This window comes from Rhinoraja longicauda, chromosome 1 (assembly GCF_053455715.1).
Source record: "Rhinoraja longicauda isolate Sanriku21f chromosome 1, sRhiLon1.1, whole genome shotgun sequence".
In the NCBI taxonomy this organism is placed as follows: Eukaryota; Metazoa; Chordata; class Chondrichthyes; order Rajiformes; family Arhynchobatidae; genus Rhinoraja; species Rhinoraja longicauda.
In genome coordinates this window covers 126,416,509-126,439,276 of record NC_135953.1, presented here as the reverse complement: position 1 = coordinate 126,439,276, position 22,768 = coordinate 126,416,509, and the positions used below count along the sequence as shown (strand labels likewise).

The window sequence follows — 22,768 nt, the reverse complement described above, 5'->3', positions numbered from 1 at the left end:
AATAGATAAACCACCAGATCCAGATGCAATATATCCCAGGTTAATTAAAGATGTAAAAAGGAAGCTAAGGAGACCGTGAATATATATTTTTCAATTTCCTCTGGCCTCTGGGGAACTTGGACAGTGCCATTAATAGTGAGGATATTAATGGTAACAGTAGTATTTTTTTGAGGATATTCTGTATTACAGTTGAGAAATGCTAGATGTCCTAAATCGTATTAAGGCAGGTAAATCTCCAGGGCCTGATCATATATATCCAAGGACAATGTGGGAGAGTGAAGATGACTATCAAGAATTACAGTGAGATCTTGATCATCTTACAGCTGGACAAGTGGGCTGAGGATTGGCAAATGGAGTTAAATTTGGATAAGTGTGAGATGAAGCATTTTGGCAAGTTAAACCTGGGCAGGACCTTTCTGTGAATGGTAGGATCCCGAGGAGTGTGGTAGAGTAGAGGGACCTAGGAATACAAGTATATAGTTTCCTGAAAGTGGCATCAAAGCGCCACTATAATGTGTTGAAGGCGGCTTTTGGCATGTTGGCCTTCATCCGTCAGGGAACTGAGTATAGAAGTTGGGATGTTATGTTACAGTTATACAAGACATTGGTGAGTCCACACATAGAAACATAGAAAATAGGTGCAGAAGTAGGCCATTCGGCCCTTCGAGCCAGCACCGCCATTCAATAAGATCATGGCTAATCATCCAAAATCAGTGGTCCGCTCCTGCTTTCTCCACGTGTCTCTAGATTCTGTTAGTCCTAAGAGCTAAATCTAACTCTCTCTTGAAAACATCCAGTGAATTGGCCTCCACTGCCTACTGTGGCAGAGAATTCCACAGATTCACAACTCTCTGGGTCAAAAAGTTTTTCCTCATCTCGGTCCAATCTGCCTTCTTGTTCTTGCCACCAAAGTGGATAACCTCACATTTATGCACATTATACTGCATCTGCCCACTCACCCAACCTATCCAAGTCACCCTGCAGCCTCATAGCATCCTCCTCGCAGCTCACACTACCATTCAGCTTTGTGTCATCCACAAACTTGGAGATGTTACATTTAATTCGACACTACATAGGATGAAGTCGTTTCCTTTATTCTTCAAAATAAATTTTCATAGGTCCAAAGATATGTCCTCCGTTTCTGTAACAAATTTCACTCCTTAATCACCAACTCCATCCCGGTATATGGCTCTTTTTAGAATGAACTGCATGATTGTCGACCTTGTTATTTTATTTGATATGTACTAGGGACCACAAACGAAAAGGAATGCGCTTCCATCCCCATAGAAATTCATTCCTTCTACCACTGGTACACTGTGGCTGCTCTGTGTACCATCCATAAAATGTGGCAGAAGACCAATTTGACCGTCCTCAGTGGAGCTCCGTGCCCATTCAGGAAAGCAAAGAATTTTTTTAAGCATTTTTTTCTACGTTTTTCCTCCAGTCTTGACAAAAGACCGGGAATGCACAGCCTAAAAGGGCAATGGAAGCAGATTCAACAGAATCTTCCAAAAGGTGTTTGGGGAAAGAGAAGGACAGTGGGACAAAATGGATCTCTTGTTTAGCTTAGTTTAGTTGAGAGATACAGCACAGAAACAGGCCCTGCAGCCCACCGAGTCCGCACCGGTCAGCGATCCCGGCACATGAACTCTATGCTGAAACACATTGGGGACACAATTTTGTACACTTATACCCAGCTAATTAACCTGCAAATCTGTACGTCTTTGGAGTGGGGGAGGAAACCGAAAATCTCGGAGAAAACCCAAGCGGTCAGGGGGAGAACGTACAAACTCCGTACAGACAGCACCCGTAGTCAGGTTCAAATCCGGGTCTCTGGTGCTGCAAGCGCTGTAAGGCAGCAACTCTACCGCTGCGCCACCGTGCTGCCCTTCTATCAACAAGGTGGGCAGTTCTTTATGATGATGCCCAAATGGTCATTTGTGTTACTGCAATTTCCTAGCATCTGCTATCCTAGTGGAATGCTACCGCCAGGGGTCATGAACAATATCACTGGTGCCTGCAGCTTAACCAAGAAATCTTAAAGAAGCTGGAACTTGGAGTTAATGCAAGCCTCCTTTCTGCTTCATTAATTGGCCATCACTGATATTGCACTCGCTCAGCACCCAACCTGAAATTATCCCACTCTGTTTCTAGAAATGAGATCACTAATTTACCTTTCTGTCATGAGCTCAACACCACAGTCCTGGGATCTGTGAGATAGGATGCTAACTTGCTGTATCAACCAAGGCTCCTTCTGGAAACATTTTCTCTCGAAATTCAAGGGTTGTTACTCAAACACTTACCTTGCAAGTGAAAATGTGTCATCAATAAATCCTGTGCGATCAGAGCGTGAAAATTCCTAAACAGGAAAGCAGATATTATGCCAAGTTTAGAAAGCACAAAGCTCTCTTCAAGAGCTGTGGATTGGAAAATGGCAGCAAATCCAATACCACTGTACCTTAAATGGTATACCTAACAATAAAAGACATTTGAAATGGCAATGCTGCTAACTCTAAACAAAGATGCCTATAGTGATTTTGCAATCTATTTGCTATAGATTTCCTCTTACCTTATGTAGCCATTTAATTGCAGTAGAAAACTGTCAGAGACAACAAACCAATAAGGAAACAACACAGATCTGTGGCCATTTTTGCTTCAACGAGAACAAAAAAGTCCTATACGTGGAACTAGGTTTGAGGTTAAATTGAGGTAATTCAACCTGAAAATATATTTTGTATACCATGGAAGTTTGAATTCATTATTTCACTGATTTGGGCTCCACACATTTAAAATCCATTTTGGGTTATAGGTTGTTAAGCAGTTATTGCTGCTTGGTGTACAGTGAACAAGATAAGTTTTGCTTCATTCAATAGGCCAGATATTACCAACACATAGAAACATAGAAAATTGGTGCAGGAGTAGGCCCCCCCATCTCCCTTGATTCCCTTATTCCCAAGAGCTAAATCTAACTCTCTCTTGAAAACATCCAGTGAATTAGCCTCCACTGCCTTTTGTGGCAGAGAATTCCACAGATTCACAACTCACTGGGTGAAAAAGTTTTTTTCTCATCTACCCCTCATTCTTAAACTGTGACCCTGGTTCTGGACTCCCCCAACATCGGGGACAATTTTCACACCTCCCATGCCCCACCTTCACTTTGACAGTTTCCTAGTCCCAGCTGGCTAATTGTCACTATGAACATCCAACCCTTTCACATCTCCATCCCACTTTGGTCTGAGGTTCCTACATTCATTCCTTGAACAAAGACACAACCAGTCCTTTCTGCAGTGCCATTCATCGTCTTGCGAAACTTCACAAAGAGCACAAAAAAATGTCATTGCTTTTCTGCCAATTTCATTCCTGCACTCACTTTCACTTCATCCTTATCTGATATTTCCCCTGCCTATTGTGACTCTTCCATCCCCCTCATGGCAAACTTATCAATGACAAACCCATAAGCTCCCGCAGTTATCCTGACAGCAATTCCTCACACCCTGTTTCCCGTAAACACTCCATTCCATTCTCACTGGTTTTGTGGCTTCCCAATATGCTCTGACGATGATACTTTTCACATTGTTGCTTCTGATAAGTCTTCCACTTTTCTTTAAGTCTGGCCTCTTTGCTATCATCATTGACAGGCCCTCAATGATGTCTGGTCTACCTCCTGCACTTCTGCTCTGCCAAAGTGGGAAGAAGATTGCTCTTGGCCTCCCTTCCACACCATCTGTCTTCAGATTCAATAAATCATCTTCTAATTTCAGACAGGATCGATGAGCCACATCTTCTTTCCTTCCATTTCCTCAACCACTCCTCATACCATGTAATGGCATTTTCCCCAGCATCTCATGGAGTAGCAACACCTGTCATTTTCTCTTCTCCACCGTCCAGGGTCACAAGCATTTCTTCCAGATAAAGCAGTGATTATCTTGTACTTTGAGCATCGAGTTGCCTGTCTCATTAATACTGCATACCACTCCCACTCTGTGATATCTCTGTATTTGGCCTTCTGCAGTCTTCTTCGGAAGCCCAACATTGACCTAAAGAACAACACCTTATCTTCTGTCTCAGCACACATTCAGCAGGATAATCAGCCTTTTCTGTTTATAGACAATAGGTGCAGGAGTAGGCCATTCAGCCCTTCAAGCCAGCACTGCCGTTCACCATGTTCACGGCTGATCATCCACAATCAGTACCCTGTTCCTGCTTTCTCCCATATCCTTTGACTCCACTATCATTATGAGCTTTATCTACCTCTCTCATGAAAGCATCCAGGGAATTGACCTCCACTGCCTTTTGAGGCAGAGAGTTCCACAGCTTCACAACTCTCTAAGTGAAAGAGTTTTTCTTCATCTCCGTTCTAAATGGCCTACCCCATATTCTTAAACTGTGGCCCCTGGTTCTGAACTCCCCCAACATTGGGAACATGTTTCCTGCCTCTAGCGTATCCAATCATTTCATAATCTTATATGTTTCAATAAGACCCCCTCTCATCCTTCTAAATTCCAGTGTATACAAGCCCAGTTGCTCTAGTCTTTCAACATACGACAGTCCCGCCATGCCGGGAATTAACCTCGTGAACCTATGCTCAATAGTAAGAATGTCCTTCCTCAAATTTGGAGACCAAAACTGCACACAATACTCCAGGTATGATCTCACTAGGGCCCTGTACAACTGCAGAAGGACCTATTTGCTCCTATACTCAACTCCTCTTGTTATGAAGGCCAACATTCTATTAGCTTTCTTCACTGCCTGCTGTACCTGCATGCTTACTTTCAGTGATGGATGAACTAGGACACCCAGATCTCGTTGTACCCAGACCCCTTTTCCTAACTTGATACTTCAGATAATAATCTGCCTTCCTGTTCTTACCACCGATCTGGATAACCTCACATTTATCCACATTAAACTGCATCTGCCATGCATCTGCCGACTCACACAACCTTTCCAAGTCATCCTGGATCCTCATAGCATCCTCCTCACACTTCACACTGCCACCCAGCTTTGTGTCATCTGCAAATTTGCTAATGTTTGTGTAAGCTCTTGCCAGTCCTTTTCTAACTTTATCCACCCGAGACATTAACTTGTTTTATTTACCTTTCACAGATGCTACTTGACCAGCAACCACCAAGTGCTGTGCCCTGCATCTCACAATTCATCCCTTCTCCCGCCCTTATTCATCTCTCTCCACTTATGCTCCTTCAGACAAATCAGCTATGACTAATTGAGGCGGCACGGTGGCGCAGCGGTAGAGTTGCTGCCTTACAGCACTTGCAGCGCTGAAGACCCAGGTTCGATCCTGACTACGGGTGCTGTCTGTACTGAGTTCGTACATTTTCCCCATGGGTTTTCTTCGAGATCTTCGGTTTCCTCCCACACAACAAAGATGGACAGGTTTATAGGTAAAGTGGCTGGGTATAAGTGTAAATTGTCCCTAGTGTGTGTCGGATAGCGTTAATGTGTGGGGATCACTGGTGGGTGTGGACTCTGTGGGTCGAAGGGCCTGTTTCTGCTCTGTATCGCTACACAAAGCTAAGCTAAACAAGTATTGATTACCTTCTCTCAGATGGAGCTAGAAACATAGAGCTAAGACCATTTGGCAATGAACTCCTGGTTTCCACCTCGTCGTAGATATTCCCTTTCTTCACTCACTCTCTAAAATATGATGGTTTTCTCAGTTTTTCAGTTTTGATGAAAGGTGATCCACCTGCAATGTTAACCTTTGTTTCCTTATACACATGGGCTGCCGAACCCACCAAGTGTTTCGGCCATTTTGTGTTTCTTAAATTTCAAATTTCTAGTCTTTGCAGTTTTGTTTTGATTTTCAGGTAACATTTTCAGGATTTATTTTTACAGCCACCATATCTGCATTCAGTGATTCACCAATTCACGATGCTGCTGAATGCTGCGGAGCATCCTGTAATAACACACTCCATGGAAGCACAGGGATCCCTGAGCAAAATTAATGGTTACACCAGAAGCTGCTCTCAAATTCCCTCCATTATAATGGTGATATTGACACCCTCACATCACAGCATCCTGAGTGTTTTAAGCCTCCACAGTCCTTGCCATTTACACTTTGGAAGTTGAACTTAGGAGAAAGATCATTAAATCAGTCTTACAGTGTGGTTGGCCTGTAGTTGATTGATGATTATCTGCCAGGCCGTTTCTTCATACTGTACACGAAAGAAGCCAACATGATCCGTGTTTACTTTTAGGATGTCATTTTGTGGCAGATATAATGTTTCTAAATATTTGGGGAAAAAAGAACAGCAACAAGCTATTGTAAGAAAATAGCAAACTGAACGAATGGCATTTCTAAAATAAAGAAAAGTATTATTGAAAATACTTCTCTATTGTTCTTCATTTTTGTCAACATAGTCTGACCTTCTTTATTAATTCTATTGAATTAGTTTATTAATTCTTTAATAGTTATTAATAATAAGATTGAAACTGTTAAAAAGTATTTTTATTTATTTTCTCTTTTCTTCAGTGTCTAATAGTGCTTTATTTAGACAAAAAGATGTCAGTATGTAAATCCACTAAAAATTAAGCCACATTTATCAACATTTTGTTTTCCTATCAATATAGTCAGCCCCCTCTTCTGTTTCTGGTTTTGTGGCCAAACTCTAATTTAGTAAACAAATAACTAAAACTAAATAACCATGGCACACTGGTCAACCTGAAGAGTACCTTCAGGACAGACTGGTTCCACCAAGATGCAGTACAGAACGCTGCAGGAGATCCTTCTTCAAACTGTACAACTCCTCTCACTTCTGTCGTTGGGTAGACTGACTCCCCTCCCCCCGCCCCCTCCCCAATCTTTGCATCTCCAATCCTTTCCACTGGTCACTTTAATTGCAGGTTTCAAGTATCTTGTGTTTTATGACTTTTGGCAAATCAATTTCCCTCGTAAGTAGGTATAAAATCAACTTTACGTATCGTAAAGTATAAAATCAACTTTTTAAGTTAAGTAAAGAGTAAAGATTAAAGGAATTTATTTTTAAATTTTAGGTGCCAGTATGCTGTATGTATGTACTGTGCATACTGTCACAAATAAAAGCACTGTTCAAGGTTGTTACTGACTTGCCTTCTAAACTGACTGCACCAAGCTTTAAGATAGTGTTTTATGGATATTTGCCTTTCTTGAGAGGAGGGCCCTGTTTCGTTATGGCCAAATAGCAACACAACACCGACTTTCAATCACATCATCAATGGCGATTGATTTCCAATCTCGTACCTGTACGCCATAGGTATACAATATACTTGCTTTACTGATCTCCAACTTTGGACCCAAAAAAAGTGGACCTGTGAACCTGCTATAAAGTATATTTTAATCAATAGACAAGAAACCCAAAAGTACAAATCAGTGTTTGGTCCATTGTGGGCTCCACCTTTCTTTGATTATCATTACTTTTTGCATATCTTTCATTCACTTGTTCTAGATCTCTCTACATAATCATCTATACTCCTCGTTTCCCTTTCCCCTGGGTCTCAGTCTGATGAAGGGTCTTGACCCAAAATGTCACCTCTTCCTTTTCTCCAGATATGCTGCCTGACCTGCTGAGTTGCTCTTAATAATGTATTGTTGTCCAACGTCTTGTCAGACGTAGCTAGGAAGTGACAGATACAGGACGTTCAAGGCCATTGCTTTGCTTAAAGTAGGTAGAGTGAGGAGCATGCTTCAGAATGGCCAATGAATGTAGTGCAAGTTAAGGACCACAGGACAGGGAAAAAATGCACTCCCCATATTGGGCTTGGAGAAACTCTTCTTATCTGGAGGTGCCTCTTTTCTTGCTAATATTCCTTCAGATAGCTCCAGTGTTGAAGGCACTCCAAGGCACTTGGAGCAACTTATTCAGATATACCAATATCATAAGTCAGCCCCCAGTTATATCATGGGAGCCTGATCAGAGTATCGAAAGAATGATCCAGCTGGTTCAAGAAGGAATTCACGGTGCCCTCGGTTGTTAGCATCAGACTTGGAGGAGATCAACTGGGTATTCCACTTAATTTTAACTTGGGCATTTAAAATACTCTTCGTGTCATGTTTCCTTTGTAACATAGTGTGATGTTGGGGTGGGTAAGTCATCTACTGCCAGTGGGGACATACTGGGTTACCTGATATTAAAACTTGGTGCTGACACATTTTGAAGTGTAGGAATAAATTTACCCTAAATTCATATTTTAGCTGTTCCATTCTTGTGTGCAACAGTTTGCTGCCTTAAAATAGGCTCAGTGTCATAATTAAAATTCCCAAAGCTTGACTAAACAGAACTCATTTTCTCAGGGAATATTTGAAGATAAAGTAGAGATGTTTCTAAAATTTTCACTTTTGGAATCAACTGGATGCAATTTTCAATGTATGTTTCCAATTGTTAAGGTACATCCTCAAGGGGAAACATATTAAAAATTAGCACATAGAATTCATTTGCAAATAAACATAATTGGCTTCAACTGCTAGAATATGAAAAATAATAGAACATTAACAGAACTCAGCAAAGTATCTGTGGAGGCAATAGGTGCAGTACTTTCTGTATCAGAACTCTGCATCAACACAAGAGGGATTAGGAAATATTGCAGTATATAGTTGAGTGAGGGTGGGGGTGGGACAGAGGCTGGTTGGATTAGGTGGAATCAGATGGGGAGAGGATGGTGGGCAGAGAAGCCAGGTTGGAGAGGAGAGAAGGGGAAGGGATGAGAGAGGTGCACAAAGGGAAAAGAAAACTAGGGAGACAAGAAACTGCAGACATTGGAAATTGAGTAAAACACAAAGTATAAGGATGGGAGGGGGAGGGAGGGGGGGAGGGAGGGGGGGAGGGAGGGGGGGAGGGGGGGAGGGGGGGAGGGGGGGAGGGGGGAGGGAGGGGGGAGGGAGGGGGAAGATTGGACAAAGACTAGAGATGAAAAGGAGACAAGAGGGTTTCACTCCAGGAGAGAAGAGGAGTGAAACGTAAAGCCAGTTGAAGTGATAAAGGTGGAGGTGGACAGGGATTGGCAGGTGAGTGAAAATGGGAGAAGAATACCAGGGTTGTGGGCTTCTTGCAGTTGAAAATTTCAATACCAAAGTGAATTCTGAGATGTCCGTGCAATTTGCATTTAGTCTCACCACATCAACGGAGAAGACCAAGGGAATGGATGTCAGTGTGGAAGAGGGAAAGGTAGTTAAAATGACACATAAATGGAAGGGTAAGATGGTCATTGAGAAAAGAGCACTGGTGTACTGGAAAACAGCCAAGAATTCTTAAAGCAGCATTGAGATTCACTGTTCAATTTTGAGGAAAGCTTTGAAGAACTACTCAGATAATATTATTATCGTATTACAGACACAGAAGTATTTTAATATTGAATCCTTCCAAGCTCACCAAAATGAATTAAATGCATGGCAGACATTTATTGACATAAAACGGGCAAGAAAATGTGATATTAGGTAAGTTTTATTCTATTCAGCATATATTGCCCATGCAGGTTTTTTGTCTAGTTTCGAGACACAGCATGGAAACAGGCTCTTTAACTCACCAATTTCACACCTACTTGTGATCACCCCATGCATTAGTATTATTCTACACACCAGGGACAGTTTAACAGAAGCTAATTAACCTACAAACCTGCACAACTTTGGAGTGGAGGAGGAAACCACAGCACCCGAAGAAAACCCACGCGGTCACAGTGAGAACGTGCAAACTCTGTACAGACAGCACCCAGTAGTCAGGATCAAACCCAGGTCTTTGACGTTTTAAGGCAGCACCTGTACTGCTGCACCACCCTTTCTGTGCCTGCAATTTCTTAACTGTACAAGAGTCTGGCCACAGAAATTATTTGTTCCGGGGATGAGTAACCATCAGCTTGGATCGCTTCGATGTAAACAGACTAATACACAATTACTTAATGTTCAGTGATTTCAGAAAAGTGGAACCAACTCTCATGACAACGAGACAATGGTCTCACGAGAGAAGGGTCAATTTTTGAGTTTCCACTTGGAGTGGAAATCCTCGTTTGATGTAAATTTGGGAAGGCAGTGTGTTTTGATTTTCAGAGAGAGTATTTCATATTCCCAATTTGTTGAAACTCTCCATCATTTTCAGGACCTGCTACCTACCATTTGCATGTTCTGTTTTTCCATCATTTCAAATGTTATCAAAAGACTATACTTCAGAGTCCCATCACTCATTCATACCTGCTTCTTTCGACATGTTGAAAAGTAAAGTTCCATTTTGTCCATTCAGTGCGTGCCATTGTATGGGAATGTTCCATCGGTAGCTAAAACCCAAAGAACAAAGCATTCAATATTCCTTGCACTACTTTATTATTACATTGCACGGTCCGAATTTTTCATTTTTCTTCTGCTTATAGCCATGCCTTCTCACTGCATTACTGTGCACTGAAAAGAAAACTAGTCTTTCTGAACATAGGCAAATCCAACTGAGGTGTGGAGCAACAGTACCACGCGAACAGGCAAGAAGAGACCAGTTGATAATCAATCATCTTATGTATATCCCAACCCCACTGTGGACACTAGTTTTTGTGTGCGGAACACATGCATTACAATGCTGACAACTATATTCTGCACTCTGTACCTTTCCCTTTACACTACCTATTGTAGTTACGTTTGACTTGATTATATTTAGGTACAGTATTATCTGATCGGATTGCATGCGAAACAAAGATTTTCCCAGTACCTTGGTACACATGGCAAAAATAAACCTAAACCTATTGGTAACTGCTACTTCATGATCATTCTACAGCTTCTCCAGCCATCTCCTGAAATTAGGGGAGAGGAAAAAAAACAGGGTCACGATGAGAAAACAGACACTTGGATAAATACCTTCCAAGCCCCAAAGACGATTAAGCAACTTTGTAATGTCTTTACATGAAGAAGTATTGTATAATCACTAAGTGATATTGGCTGTGGAATGAAGTTCTCTTTTTCTTGAACAGCTTAGTCGGTGTGAACTGCCCACACAGTGAGCTTTGCACACAAGGCTTGTGTTTTGAAACTGAAGGTTAGCATTAAAACCACCCTTTCATTAATATCACTTTGTCACTGATGAATACAGAATTAATTACCAAGGTAGACTGGGGCCTATTTTGAGCACTTTCATTTTGGATTCCTGGGGCAGCATCCAAACAAGGTTAATAGCCTTAAAAACAAAGTTAATAGCCTTATCACCCAATTAACTCCAGCAATGTGAGCAACCCACTTGAAAAGGTTTACATGCGCTTGTTTTGAACAGTTAATATCAATACCAAACTTATTAGCATTTTAAGTCAGAATTGGCAGTGTCAGGATGGGCAAGTCACTAGGCCTGCAGCAATCCTGGAGTAAAAATGTAACCGTTTACATGTAAAAAGCTCTGTTCTATGGAATACAGTTCAATTGCTGTTCGAGCACCATCTTGTACTTTTTATTTGTCTAAGGTGGTAGCAAAATAGATGTTTGTAAGAACAGAATATCACAACACTCTACACCACCCATATCTTCAACCTGTCCCTTTTAAAATCCACCATCCCTCCCTGCCTGAAGTCCGCCATAATCATCCCACTGCCGAAAAAGCCTGTCATCAGCGGTCTTAACGACTACCGTCCGGTAGCACTCACACCGGTCATCACAAAGTGCTTCGAGAGACTGGTCCTGCAGCACATCAAAGCCAGCCTCCCACCCACCTTCGACCCATACCAGTTTGCCTACAGAGCAAATAGGTCTACAGGGGATGCCATCGACACTGCTCTTCACACTGCACTGACCCACCTTGAACACCAGGGGAGCTATGTGAGGATGCTCTTTCTCGACTTCAGCTCTGCCTTTAACACGGTCATCCCGAGCAGACTGGTCACCAAACTTTCCGACCTTGGATTTTCCCTAACCATCTGCAAATGGATCAAGGACTTCCTGACCAACCGCCCCCAGACAGTCAAAATAGGCCCTCACCTCTCCTCCACCATTACACTGAGCACCGGCTCACCACAGGGCTGTGTGTTGAGCCCCATCCTTTACTCCCTCTACACTCACGACTGCGCCCCCACCCATCCCACCAACACCATCATCAAGTTCGCGGATGACACGACTGTGGTTGGACTTATCTCAGAAGGAGATGAGACAGCCTATAGGGATGAAATCCAAAGGCTGGCAGCATGGTGTTCAGTGAACAATCTGGTCCTGAACTCCTCCAAAACAAAGGAACTTATAATTGACTTTAGAAAAACCAGTGGAGATTACGACCCACTCTACATCAATGGGGTCTGCGTGGAAAGGGTACCAGCTTTCAGGTTCCTGGGTACGCACATCGCAGAGGATCTCACCTGGTCTACCAACACCATCACCACAGTAAAGAAGGCACAGCAGAGACTCCACTTCCTGAGGATCCTCAGGAAAACCAACCTGCAGGAGAAGCTCATGTTGTCCTTCTATCGCTGCTCCATCGAGAGTGTGCTGGCATACTGTATAACCACATGGTATGCCAGCTGCTCAGAAAAGGACAGGAAGGCCCTTCAGAGGGTCATCACGACGGCCCAGAAAATCATCGGCTGCTCACTGCCCTCCCTGGAGCACCTGTTCAGCCTGCGCTGCCTCAGTAGAGCAGGCAAAATAATAAAAGATCCATCCCACCCCGGCCACCGTCTGTTTGTTCATCTGCCCTCTGGTCGACGTTTCAGGTCAATCAAATCCCGAACAAACAGACTTAAGAACAGTTTTTACCCCAGGGCCATACGAGAACTGAACACTACCTGTGCACTAGGCAACACCGTTAAAAAATCTTGTACTTAATTTAATTGTATTTATGTATTTATTTGTTTTTGCATTTATTGCATATATGTTTGTACGCACCGTCAGGATTGGCTGTTTTTTAATTTCGTTGTACTCGTTGCAATGACAATAAATGAATATTATTATTATTATTATTATTATACCATTCATTGAAATCATTCAGCAATCCACAATCCATGAAATTTAGTTGCTGCAGCTAGATTGATTTGGACAAACCAGATGAATTCACAACCTAAATCTTTGCACTGGCTTTTCAGGAGTCACTTTGGGACTGCCATACCAGGCAGATATTTTTTTTTCACCCAGAGAGATGTGAATCCGTGGCATTCTCTGCCACAGAAGGCACTGGAGGCCAATTCACTTCCAATAGAGAGTTAGATAGAGCTCTTAGGGCTAAGGGAATCAAGAGATATGGGGAAAATGCAGGAATGGGGTACAGATTTTAGATGATCAGCCATGATCATATAGAATGGCAGTGCTGGATCAAAGGGCTGAATGGCCTACTCCTGCACCTATTTTTCTATGTTTCTATGTTTCTACCATACAATCTGCATGCTTTGTCTGTGTCCATAAAGACCATTACCAGTGTCTATGCCAGAGTTGATACTGAACAGAGCTATAGACCAGCACATAACTTGAGTAAATGTACTATTCCCTGCTGTGGGGCAATTCCCTTGACATAAGCCCTACAACACCTTCGATTACCTGTTAAATTGCTGTAGAGATTTGAATTCAATCTATATTACAACTAAAACACAAAATAAGTGCTAGAACTCCAGGATAAGCGCTCAATTAAGAAAACCAACGCCAAAGTATTATCTAACTATCTAACTGAACGTATCAACATATGCTAAGGACAATAAATAACTCCATATGCAAAAAAACAACTACCTACATGTTAACTAACTCTTAAAAAAAAAACCTAACCATATAAATGCAAGTATATCATTGGGGTTATCAAGTGGCATCTCCCTTCATTGGTGTTTCATTGAGTTAGGCCCCCGATACCTCAGGAAGGCTCAACGGTTGGTTCTGGCATCACAAAACAACCTCTTTCCCCTCTGTTCTTACCATTAATGTTATCTGTATCTTCTAAATAAAGGAAGCTGCTGCTGATTAACTCACTCAAACACCTGCATCCTATCTTCCACTTATCCTAGTCCATCATTAAACTCGCAACATCACAAGCATCAATCTTGCATAAAACACTTACACAGACTACACTTACAAAGAAATCAATGTAAGTCACTTACACTGACAAATTCTTATCTGCCTATACGTAATCCGTAATAACTAGTGTGTTTACTTTCACTATATTGGGGCTTGAATTAAAAGATTACTTATTCATAGATCATTGCTCAAATTATTCTAAAAGATTTATCACCAGGCAGATCACTGGTGAAAAATAGAGTATTCAGTAGTAAGGAGGTGACTTAAACATGATATTAATGAGACTGGCTCTAAAGTCGACACCACATCGAGTCATAGAGTCATAGAGTGATACAGTGTAGGAACAGGCCCTTTGGCCCAACTTCCCCACACTGGCCAACATGTCCCAGCTGCACTAGTCCGACCTGCCTGCATTTGGTCCATATCCCTCCAAACTTGCCCTATCCATGTACCTGTCTAACTGTTTCATAAACGTTGGGATAGACCCATCCTCAACTATCTCCTCCAGCAGCTCGTTCCATATACCCACCACCCTTTGTGTGAAAAAGTTACCCCTCAGATTCTTATTAAATCTTTTCCCTTTCACCTTGAACCTATGTCCTCTAGTCCTCGAATCCCCTACTCTGGGCAAAAGATTCTGTGCACCTACCCGATTTATTTCTCTCATGATTTTATACACCTCTATAAGATTGCCCCTCATCCTCCTGTGCTCCAAGGAATGGAGACCCAACCTACTCAACCTTTCTCTTTTGCTCAGACCCTCTACCCTGGCAACATCCGCGTATCTGAACCCCTTCAAGCATGACAATATCTTTCCTACTACATGATGCCCAGAACTGACCACAATACTCTACATGCGGTCACAACAACATCTTATACAACTGCTATATGACCTCCCAGCACAAGGTATTGGGGGTAGGGGAAGGACATGGATAGAAAATTGGTTGGCAGACAGGAAACAAAGAGTAGAGATTAAAAATGGGTCCCTTTCAGAAATGGCAGGCAGTGACTAGTGGGGTACCGCAAGGCTCGGTGCTGGGACCGCAGCTATTTACAATATACATTAATGACTTAGATGAAGGGATTAAAAGTAACATTAGCAAATTTGCAGATGTCACAAAGCTGGGTGGCAGTGTGAACTGTGAGGAGGATGCTATGAGGTTGCAGGGTGACTTGGAAGGTTGTGTGAGTAGGCAGACCCCTGGCAGATGCAGTTTAATGTAGATAAATGTGAGGATATCCACTTTGGTGGCAAGAACCATTATCTGAATGGTGTCAAGTTAGGAAAAGGGGAAGTACAAGGAGATCTGGGTGTCCTTGTTCATCAGTAACTGAAACCAAGCATGCAGGTACAACAGGCAGTGAAAAAAGCTAATGGCATGTTGGCCTTCATAACAAGAGGAGTTGAGTATAGGAGCAAAGAGGTCCTTTACAGTCATACAGGGCCCTAGTGAGACCACACCTGACGTATTTTGTGCAGTTTTGGTTTCCAAATTTGAGGAAGGACATTCTTGCTATTGAGGTAGTGCAGCGCAGGTTCACTAGGTTAATTCCTGGGATGGAGGGACTGTCATATGTTGAAAGAATGGAGCGACTGTATACACTGGAATTTAGAAGGATGGGAGGAGATCTTATTGAAACATATGATTATTAAGGGATTAGACGCGCTAGAGGCAGGAAACATGTTCCCGATGTTGGGGGAGTCCAGAACCAGGGGCCACATTTTAAGAATAAGGGGTAGACCATTTAGAACTGAGATGAGGAAGAACTTTTTCACCCATAGAGTTGTGAATTTGTGGAATTCTCTGCCTCAGAAGGCAGTGGAGGCCAAATCCCTGGATGCTTTCAAGAGAAAAGGCCGGAACGGGGCACTGATTGTGGATGACCAGCCATGATCATGGTGAATGGCGGTGCTGGCACGAAGAGCCGAATGGTCTACTCCTGCACCTATTGTCTATTGTCTATTGTCTAAAACAGGGGCCCCCAAACTTTTCAGCATGAGGGCCACATTAAATATTTGGTGCATTTTTGCGGGCCATAGGAAAAAATAAAGAAATGTCAGTTTTATAAATTTAATGAGCTCAAAAGAGAACTTAAGTAAAACAAATGGAAGAAATTCAAGCCGTCTGGAGTACATGGCAGCCTCCGGCATACACTAGTAGCACATGCAACACGTACGTTCTTACCTTAAAAAAACCCGCCAAAATGGTCAATTTTTGTGCTGTAAAAAAATGGGGAAGAAGCTGAAGGATCCGGCAGAGGAAGAGGAACTGGGAGAAGGGCTGCAAACCCCACGGACGCAAGAAGCAGCTGGGAAGACGTCTGGCCAGCTGCCGGGAGATGGGGAAATGCGGCCGGGAAGGGAGGCAGGAGAGCAAGGCCGAGAACCAGAGGGCCACCGATCGGTGGGAGAAGAAGAGGAGGAGGAGGAAAGGACAGGGTTGAGCGAGCTGGGAAAGGAGCAGCGGGAAGAACCCGAGCCGAGGGGCCTGAAGAGTCTGCAGGGGCAGAAGCAGCAAGCGCTGGAGGTCGGTGACCTGCCGGGGCCTGAGGGCGAAGGGCACAGGGAGCCATGCTAGACGGCCTTGGAGGAGGAGGCGGTGGAAGAGGAAGAGGAGCACTGCTCTGCTCGGCGGCCCCAGCCTCGAGGTGTTGAGCGCCGGCCAAGTGGAAGCGGACCCCGGCTGATGGAGATGGCATGTGGGGAGATGGGGCTGGAGGGCCAGCAGGAGCGGCGAGGGGCCGAAGAGCCGCAGGACGCGAGGCGCGGAGCAGGGGCACCGAGCCTGGAGGAGCGAGGAGCTCATGATCGGGGAGAGGTGTCGGGACACTCGGAGCGCCGGGAGGGAGCTGATTGGAGAAGACGGGGGAAGCCGAGCCACAGCACGGAACATGTTCAAATCTCTTGGGGAGCCAGATGTGGCCCGCGGGCCATAGTTTGGAGACCCCTGGTCTAAAACCATGTTAGTTCTATTACTAAATTTGACCTATGTTAAATAAATTGGTCCTCTAATGTATATTTGAAAAGCTTTGAAAATATGAAATATTAGTATTCAAAGCAAATTTGTTCCAAACTATTAAAGATATCTTACTTCAGATATGAGGGAGGTTCAGTTAGATTTGCGTTTACATCCAACAGGAAGCGTTTCTGTGTAAGCTTTGCATTTGAATCAACACTCAGCACAGGGAAACCCATTTGTCGTGTCCATGTATCCATCACTTCTTTCACTGGATCACCGCTGACCTGAATATGAAATGAAATCATCTCTACTTATTGTGGTAGCCACAACCAGCAGCATAATCAAACAAAAATAGACACCCAAAGCTTACCTACCTGAGTCAGGGCTTCCCAAAAGTCATCTGTTTTTGCATTTTGATACTGATGATCACGGAGGTATTTCTGGAGGTAGAATGCAGTATTTTATTCACATTCTTCAGTTATTATGACCAGAGAGTTCCTCTGTACTATGACAGATAATATTTTCTTTCTTTCTTGGCCCCTTAGTGCTCCAAGCCATTCACAGCCCAAATTCATACAAATTATCTCGGCTTTGCCAAGGCCACACGGATGACCCCTGTCACCTGTCGTGTTAGTCTCCTGGCCTCCTGCTGGCGGCATCTCAATGATGCCGAGGGTGTCAACGACAGCGTGACTAATAATGGGAACTCAGGACGAGAGGACTATCTGCACAAACAACCAATTCGGATAACGCAATGCCTGCTTCATTTTTGAAAATTAAAAACTAAACATCTTGTACCTGGCATCCCTTCTGAAATTTTTCTGGAGTTATCCAGTTACGCAGCATACGCAGAATCGACGCACCCTGCAATCAGAAACATACGGCATATCTATAACAAAACTGCAGATGCTGGTACAAATCAAAGACATCACAAAAAGCTGGAGTAACTCAGTGGGTCAGGCAGCATCTCAAGACAGAAAGAATGGGTGACGTTTCGGGTCGAGGCAATAGACAATAGACAATAGGTGCAGGAGGAGGCCATTTGGCCCTTCGAACCAGCACCGCCATTCAATGTGATCATGGCTGATCATTCTCAATCAGTACCCCGTTCCTGCCTTCTCCCCATACCCCCTGACTCCGCTATCATTAAGAGCTCTATCCAGCTCTCTCTTGAATTCATTCAGAGGCCCTTCTTCAGACTGAAAAAAACGAGCAAAACTGAGTTTCATGAAAGAAGTGGGCAAGTTTCTGACACAAAATGGGATTAAGAATACCCCAGATAGATGAGTTGAGATTTAGATTTAGAAAATACCCCAGGCAGATGAGTTGAGTGATAAAAGACTTTCTCTTGCCTGCAATTTGGACTTTGCTACTAGGTTAGTAATATAGCAAACAGATTACTATAAACTAATTCATAGTTTAACAGCTGGGACCTATTGAATAATATATCTGGCTACAATTCTTTTGATGAGGAAGTAAATGGAACTTTATCATTTTTACCAAGGCAATGTGAATGAAATTAAAGGTGGATCTTAATTACAATCAAACCTTTTAATTCCAAGGGACTGGCTGGAGGAGGTTCTTTTTTAATACCTTTCAACTCCAACTCATATCCTTTTGAAGAAGGGTCTCGACCTGAAACGTCACCCATTCCTTCTATCCAGAGATGTTGGTGCCGGTCCCGCTGAGTTAATCCAGCATTTTGTGTCTGTCCTTCCCCAGAGAAGTCCTGGTGCACCTCGAGAATATTTTTACAAAGTCACAAGACAACTTCTGTATGACTGCCTTCCACAGAGCTCTGCTGGTGCCACCAAGAACTGGAGATCTTCAGATTAGTGATTAGACAGTAAAGGAAGCAATGGATACGTTGTTACAATAAACCGGTTTCGACCATTGGTAATTAGACATAAATGCAGATCCAACTCAATGTTCTTCATCTTTGAAAACAACATCTTTTTTTTGTGTTCTTCCTGGCCATTTAATCACACAACCCATAGCATCCTCATCGTTCTGCTAAATTTCTAGGCCCCTGCACCTGGGATGTCAATGTCCCCCCAAAATATCAATGGTCCCATCCCTAAAATTGGACATACGGTCTGTATTCATGCCATCTGGGTAGCTGAGTTCAGATAGCAGAGAGGGGAATTGAGAACAATTTTAGCAGGTCCCATGTGATTTTCATCGAGCAGGAATGTGAATTAAATAAAAATAGAAAAGGTGTCAGACAATCACAGTTCCAGAGTTCTGCGGAAGCGAGAAACTAATCAACGTTTGTGATCCTTCTGAGCAATTTGTCACACCAGATTATCACTTTACAGTGAAGAGAATGGACCATGGGATGTTCATCGCCATGCCATTTGAGAAACTGCCCAAATTACAAATTGAGGATAGTATTTTCACACAGAAACTTCAGTATGTTGGGTGTTAAGAGGTTATCAAGACAAAAATATTATTACATAAAATCGAATTACATCTGTTTGTAAATGAACAAAGTAGAGGGTCGGAATCAATAAAAATTATAATTGAGAGGGACTTTCCTTTCCTCTCCAAATCTATTGAATCTATGTTCCCTGTCATTAAAACAACTGCAAAAAAAAGAAGAAAATCCATACTCTCTTCTTTCACAGATCTACAGTATTCCTGAGGGTACCTTATTATTTCTAGTTTATACATGACCTCAGTTTCCAAAGATACACTGGCAACATGCAGCTTCACCTCACCACTATCTCATTCTCTGTTTGCCAATATTTAATACCAGTTGAGGAGAAATCCTCTCCTGGTAAGGATCAGAAAATTTAAAGCCATCATAACTGTACCATCACAAGTGCCACCTCTACCATTCTAAACTTGTCTCAATTTAACTGTTATTTAAAATACCATCCATGCTGTTGTAAGCTCTAGCCTTGACTCTTTCAATCCCCTCGAGTTACTCTTCTGTAAACTTTAGATTATATAAATCTTTGTAGTCCACTTCCTAACTTGTACCAAGCCCCATTTGGCCATTATTCTTGTCTACACTGACAAGTATAGACAAATGTGACCTTTGTGACCACACACAAATGTGACCTTTGCGACAGAGACAGTCACTCCCGCATTGGTCTCTTCAGCCACAAGCGACGCTGCTCTAGCCGAGGTGTGGAGCAAGCGGCCAACTAGGATGCATCACCCATGGTCAGCCATGACCGAGGGGGGGGGGGGGGGGGCTAAGACTAAGACTGGTCAAGCAATAGCTCAATTTAAAATATCTTGGCTTGATTTTCAGAATTATCCATATCCTCTTCCTCCCTCTCTCCATACCTATTATGTCCTCCAGTCCCGTAACTCTGATAAATCCACACTTTCCCATGTTCTAGTCTCCTGAACGTCCCTAAATTTAATTTGGTAGCTGAAGACCTAAGCTCCGAAGTTTTCTTAAAGAAGGCTACCTTCTTCAAGATTCCCCCTGAGATCTATCACTTTTTAATAAGATTTTTTTCCGACAGCCGAGCATTGATCATTGTTTAATAAAGATCCAGTGAAGCGTCTTTCGATCAATTTGATCAATTACTTTCAACGTGCAAAAGAAATGAACGTCAGATCAGCCACCACACTCCATTTTATGCAATCACGTGAGACAAAAGTGAGATTGACTCAAACAAACCAATGCCACAGCCAGTGCAGTCCCATGCATGAAGCCACGTTACCAATAATTAATGCGCATTGCATAAAGATAGAAAATTATATCATCATTCCAAAGCACACATTTACAGCAATTAATGTGGTTGAACAATATGGTTTTCTCTCATTATCCACCACGTTAGTTTTAATCAGTTAATTTGTAGTACTATTTTATAGAAACATAGAAACATAGAAAATAGGTGCAGGAGTAGGCCATTCGGCCCTTCGAGCTTGCACCGCCATTCAATATGATCATGGCTGATCATCTAGCTCAGTAACCTGTACCTGCCTTCTCTCCATACCCCTTGATCCCTTTAGCCATAAGGGCCACATCTAACTCCCTCTTAAATATAGCCAATGAACTGGCCTCAACTACCTTCTGTGGCAGAGAATTCCACAGACTCACCACTCTCTCTCTATTTTAGATATAACATTCTGTGAAGTACAATAACAGGCATAAAGGCACATAAATTAGATATTTGAAGAATACATTTGATGTGGGTGAATATAATATTTATAAAGGAATGGATTGTATTTAGAGGTAAGATCATTCTTTCTGAAGACTCCAGCAAATTATTTTGCTTCAGATAGGCCACTATTTACATTTAACTTTTATAGTCTGCAAAGCAAATTTGTTTGCAGCATTATTTGTTCAATCTATTAAAAAAAGAATTCACTTCATTATCATTTTCAAAATATCTTGACATTAATACATGTACAAAGTAATTCAATAATAGAAGTAATGATTTGACTTAAGTTGCACATTTCTCAAAATGAACCGTGTTTAAAATTGTTCTGCAATTAGCTGAGAAGTGCAATAATCAGTCGCATGTCTTAAATGTTGTCAAAGTCTTTCAGAATAGTAAATTTCACACTAATGTGTTAATTAAATGTTTGCAATCAAACACACAATGGCATTTTCATCCCATAGTTTCTAAATCATTCAGTAATTGAAAGTGCATGTAAAAGAATCGAGCATACATTTGGATGCCTCACAAAACAGTGCCACAGAAGAGGTCTAATGTGTACTAATTCCATTTTTTACCTTACTATATGATATGCCATCAAATACAGACGTGATTTCTGCTGGGATTGATACATTAACAATGATTGGATGGGATGATAACAAAGCATCGTCGGCCATTACGTCCAAGACATCATCTGCAAGAATTTGATCTAACTGTGAAAGATAATATCGGAGATGTTATTAATCAATCACTATATCCAAGTTACCTTATCAGAGAGTTATAGAAACATGCAGCACAGCACAAGACCATTTGTCCTAACGTGCCCATGCTGGCAAAGGTACTTTAAAGGCACTCTGAAGAAAGGTCTCGACCCAAAACGTCACCCATTCCTTCTCTCCAGAGATGTCGCCTGTCTCACTGAGTTACTCCAGCATTTTGTGTCTATCTTCACTTTAAGGCAGGTTTGGATAATGTTAATAACCTACCAGTATGTTAACTTTTAACACGATAAAATCAATTTGAAATTTAAATAAAATGATAATGGTTACATTACATATAAATAATAAAATCTTCCTTTGCATTATCATTTATTTTATTTTTATTTTTTTTATTTTTTTTAAATAAAATTTTATTGGGGATAGGTACATAACCTGTTTACATCTTTACAGTCATACATTTTTGAATTGATAATATTGTCAATTATTATTATATACCTTTTACCCCTTTTTTTTAATTTATTTTATATAAACTAAATAAAGCTAACGAAGTAGATGAAGTGAAGAAAGAAAAGAGAGAGAAGAAAACTAAAAACAAAAACCAATTTAAAAGAAAAAATAACTAAAAACAAAAAAAAAAATAAAAATAAGGAAAAAATTAGTTAAAGAAGAATGGAAAAATTTATTAAAATAACAAAAACTTCATTCGAGATATATTCGTACATTCCAAAGTATAGCATTTCATTCATTCTTTAGTCCGAGTGCTAGTCAGGTTCCTGTGCTGAACTATTCTGACCCTTTAAGTAATCAATAAAAGGAGACCATGTTTCAATGAATAATTCCTGTTTGTCCAACAGGGAAAATCTGATTCTTTCCACGTTTAAGGTCTCCGTCATTTCTATAATCCACATTTTAATTGTGGGGGCCGTAGGGCCTTTCCAAAATTTTAGAATTAATTTTTTTCCTGTTATTAAACTATAATCAATAAAGTTTTTTTGTGTTGTTCTGAATGTTTTATTTAATTCTAATTCTAAT

General features: G+C 41.8%; 1 protein-coding gene across 1 annotated transcript in view; it reads right to left on the bottom strand.

Moving 5' to 3' along the window:
• enpep (glutamyl aminopeptidase) overlaps positions 1 to 22,768 on the bottom strand; it is a 76,731-nt gene that overhangs the window by 13,189 nt on the left and 40,774 nt on the right. Inside the window, exons 7-13 of the mRNA XM_078412446.1 lie at positions 21,596 to 21,730; positions 17,692 to 17,757; positions 17,268 to 17,333; positions 17,026 to 17,177; positions 10,175 to 10,257; positions 6,120 to 6,244; positions 2,304 to 2,359 (exon numbers count right to left, since the gene is read on the bottom strand). Coding sequence (XP_078268572.1) covers positions 2,304 to 2,359; positions 6,120 to 6,244; positions 10,175 to 10,257; positions 17,026 to 17,177; positions 17,268 to 17,333; positions 17,692 to 17,757; positions 21,596 to 21,730 — 683 coding nt within the window. The remainder of the gene's footprint in view (positions 1 to 2,303; positions 2,360 to 6,119; positions 6,245 to 10,174; positions 10,258 to 17,025; positions 17,178 to 17,267; positions 17,334 to 17,691; positions 17,758 to 21,595; positions 21,731 to 22,768) is intronic.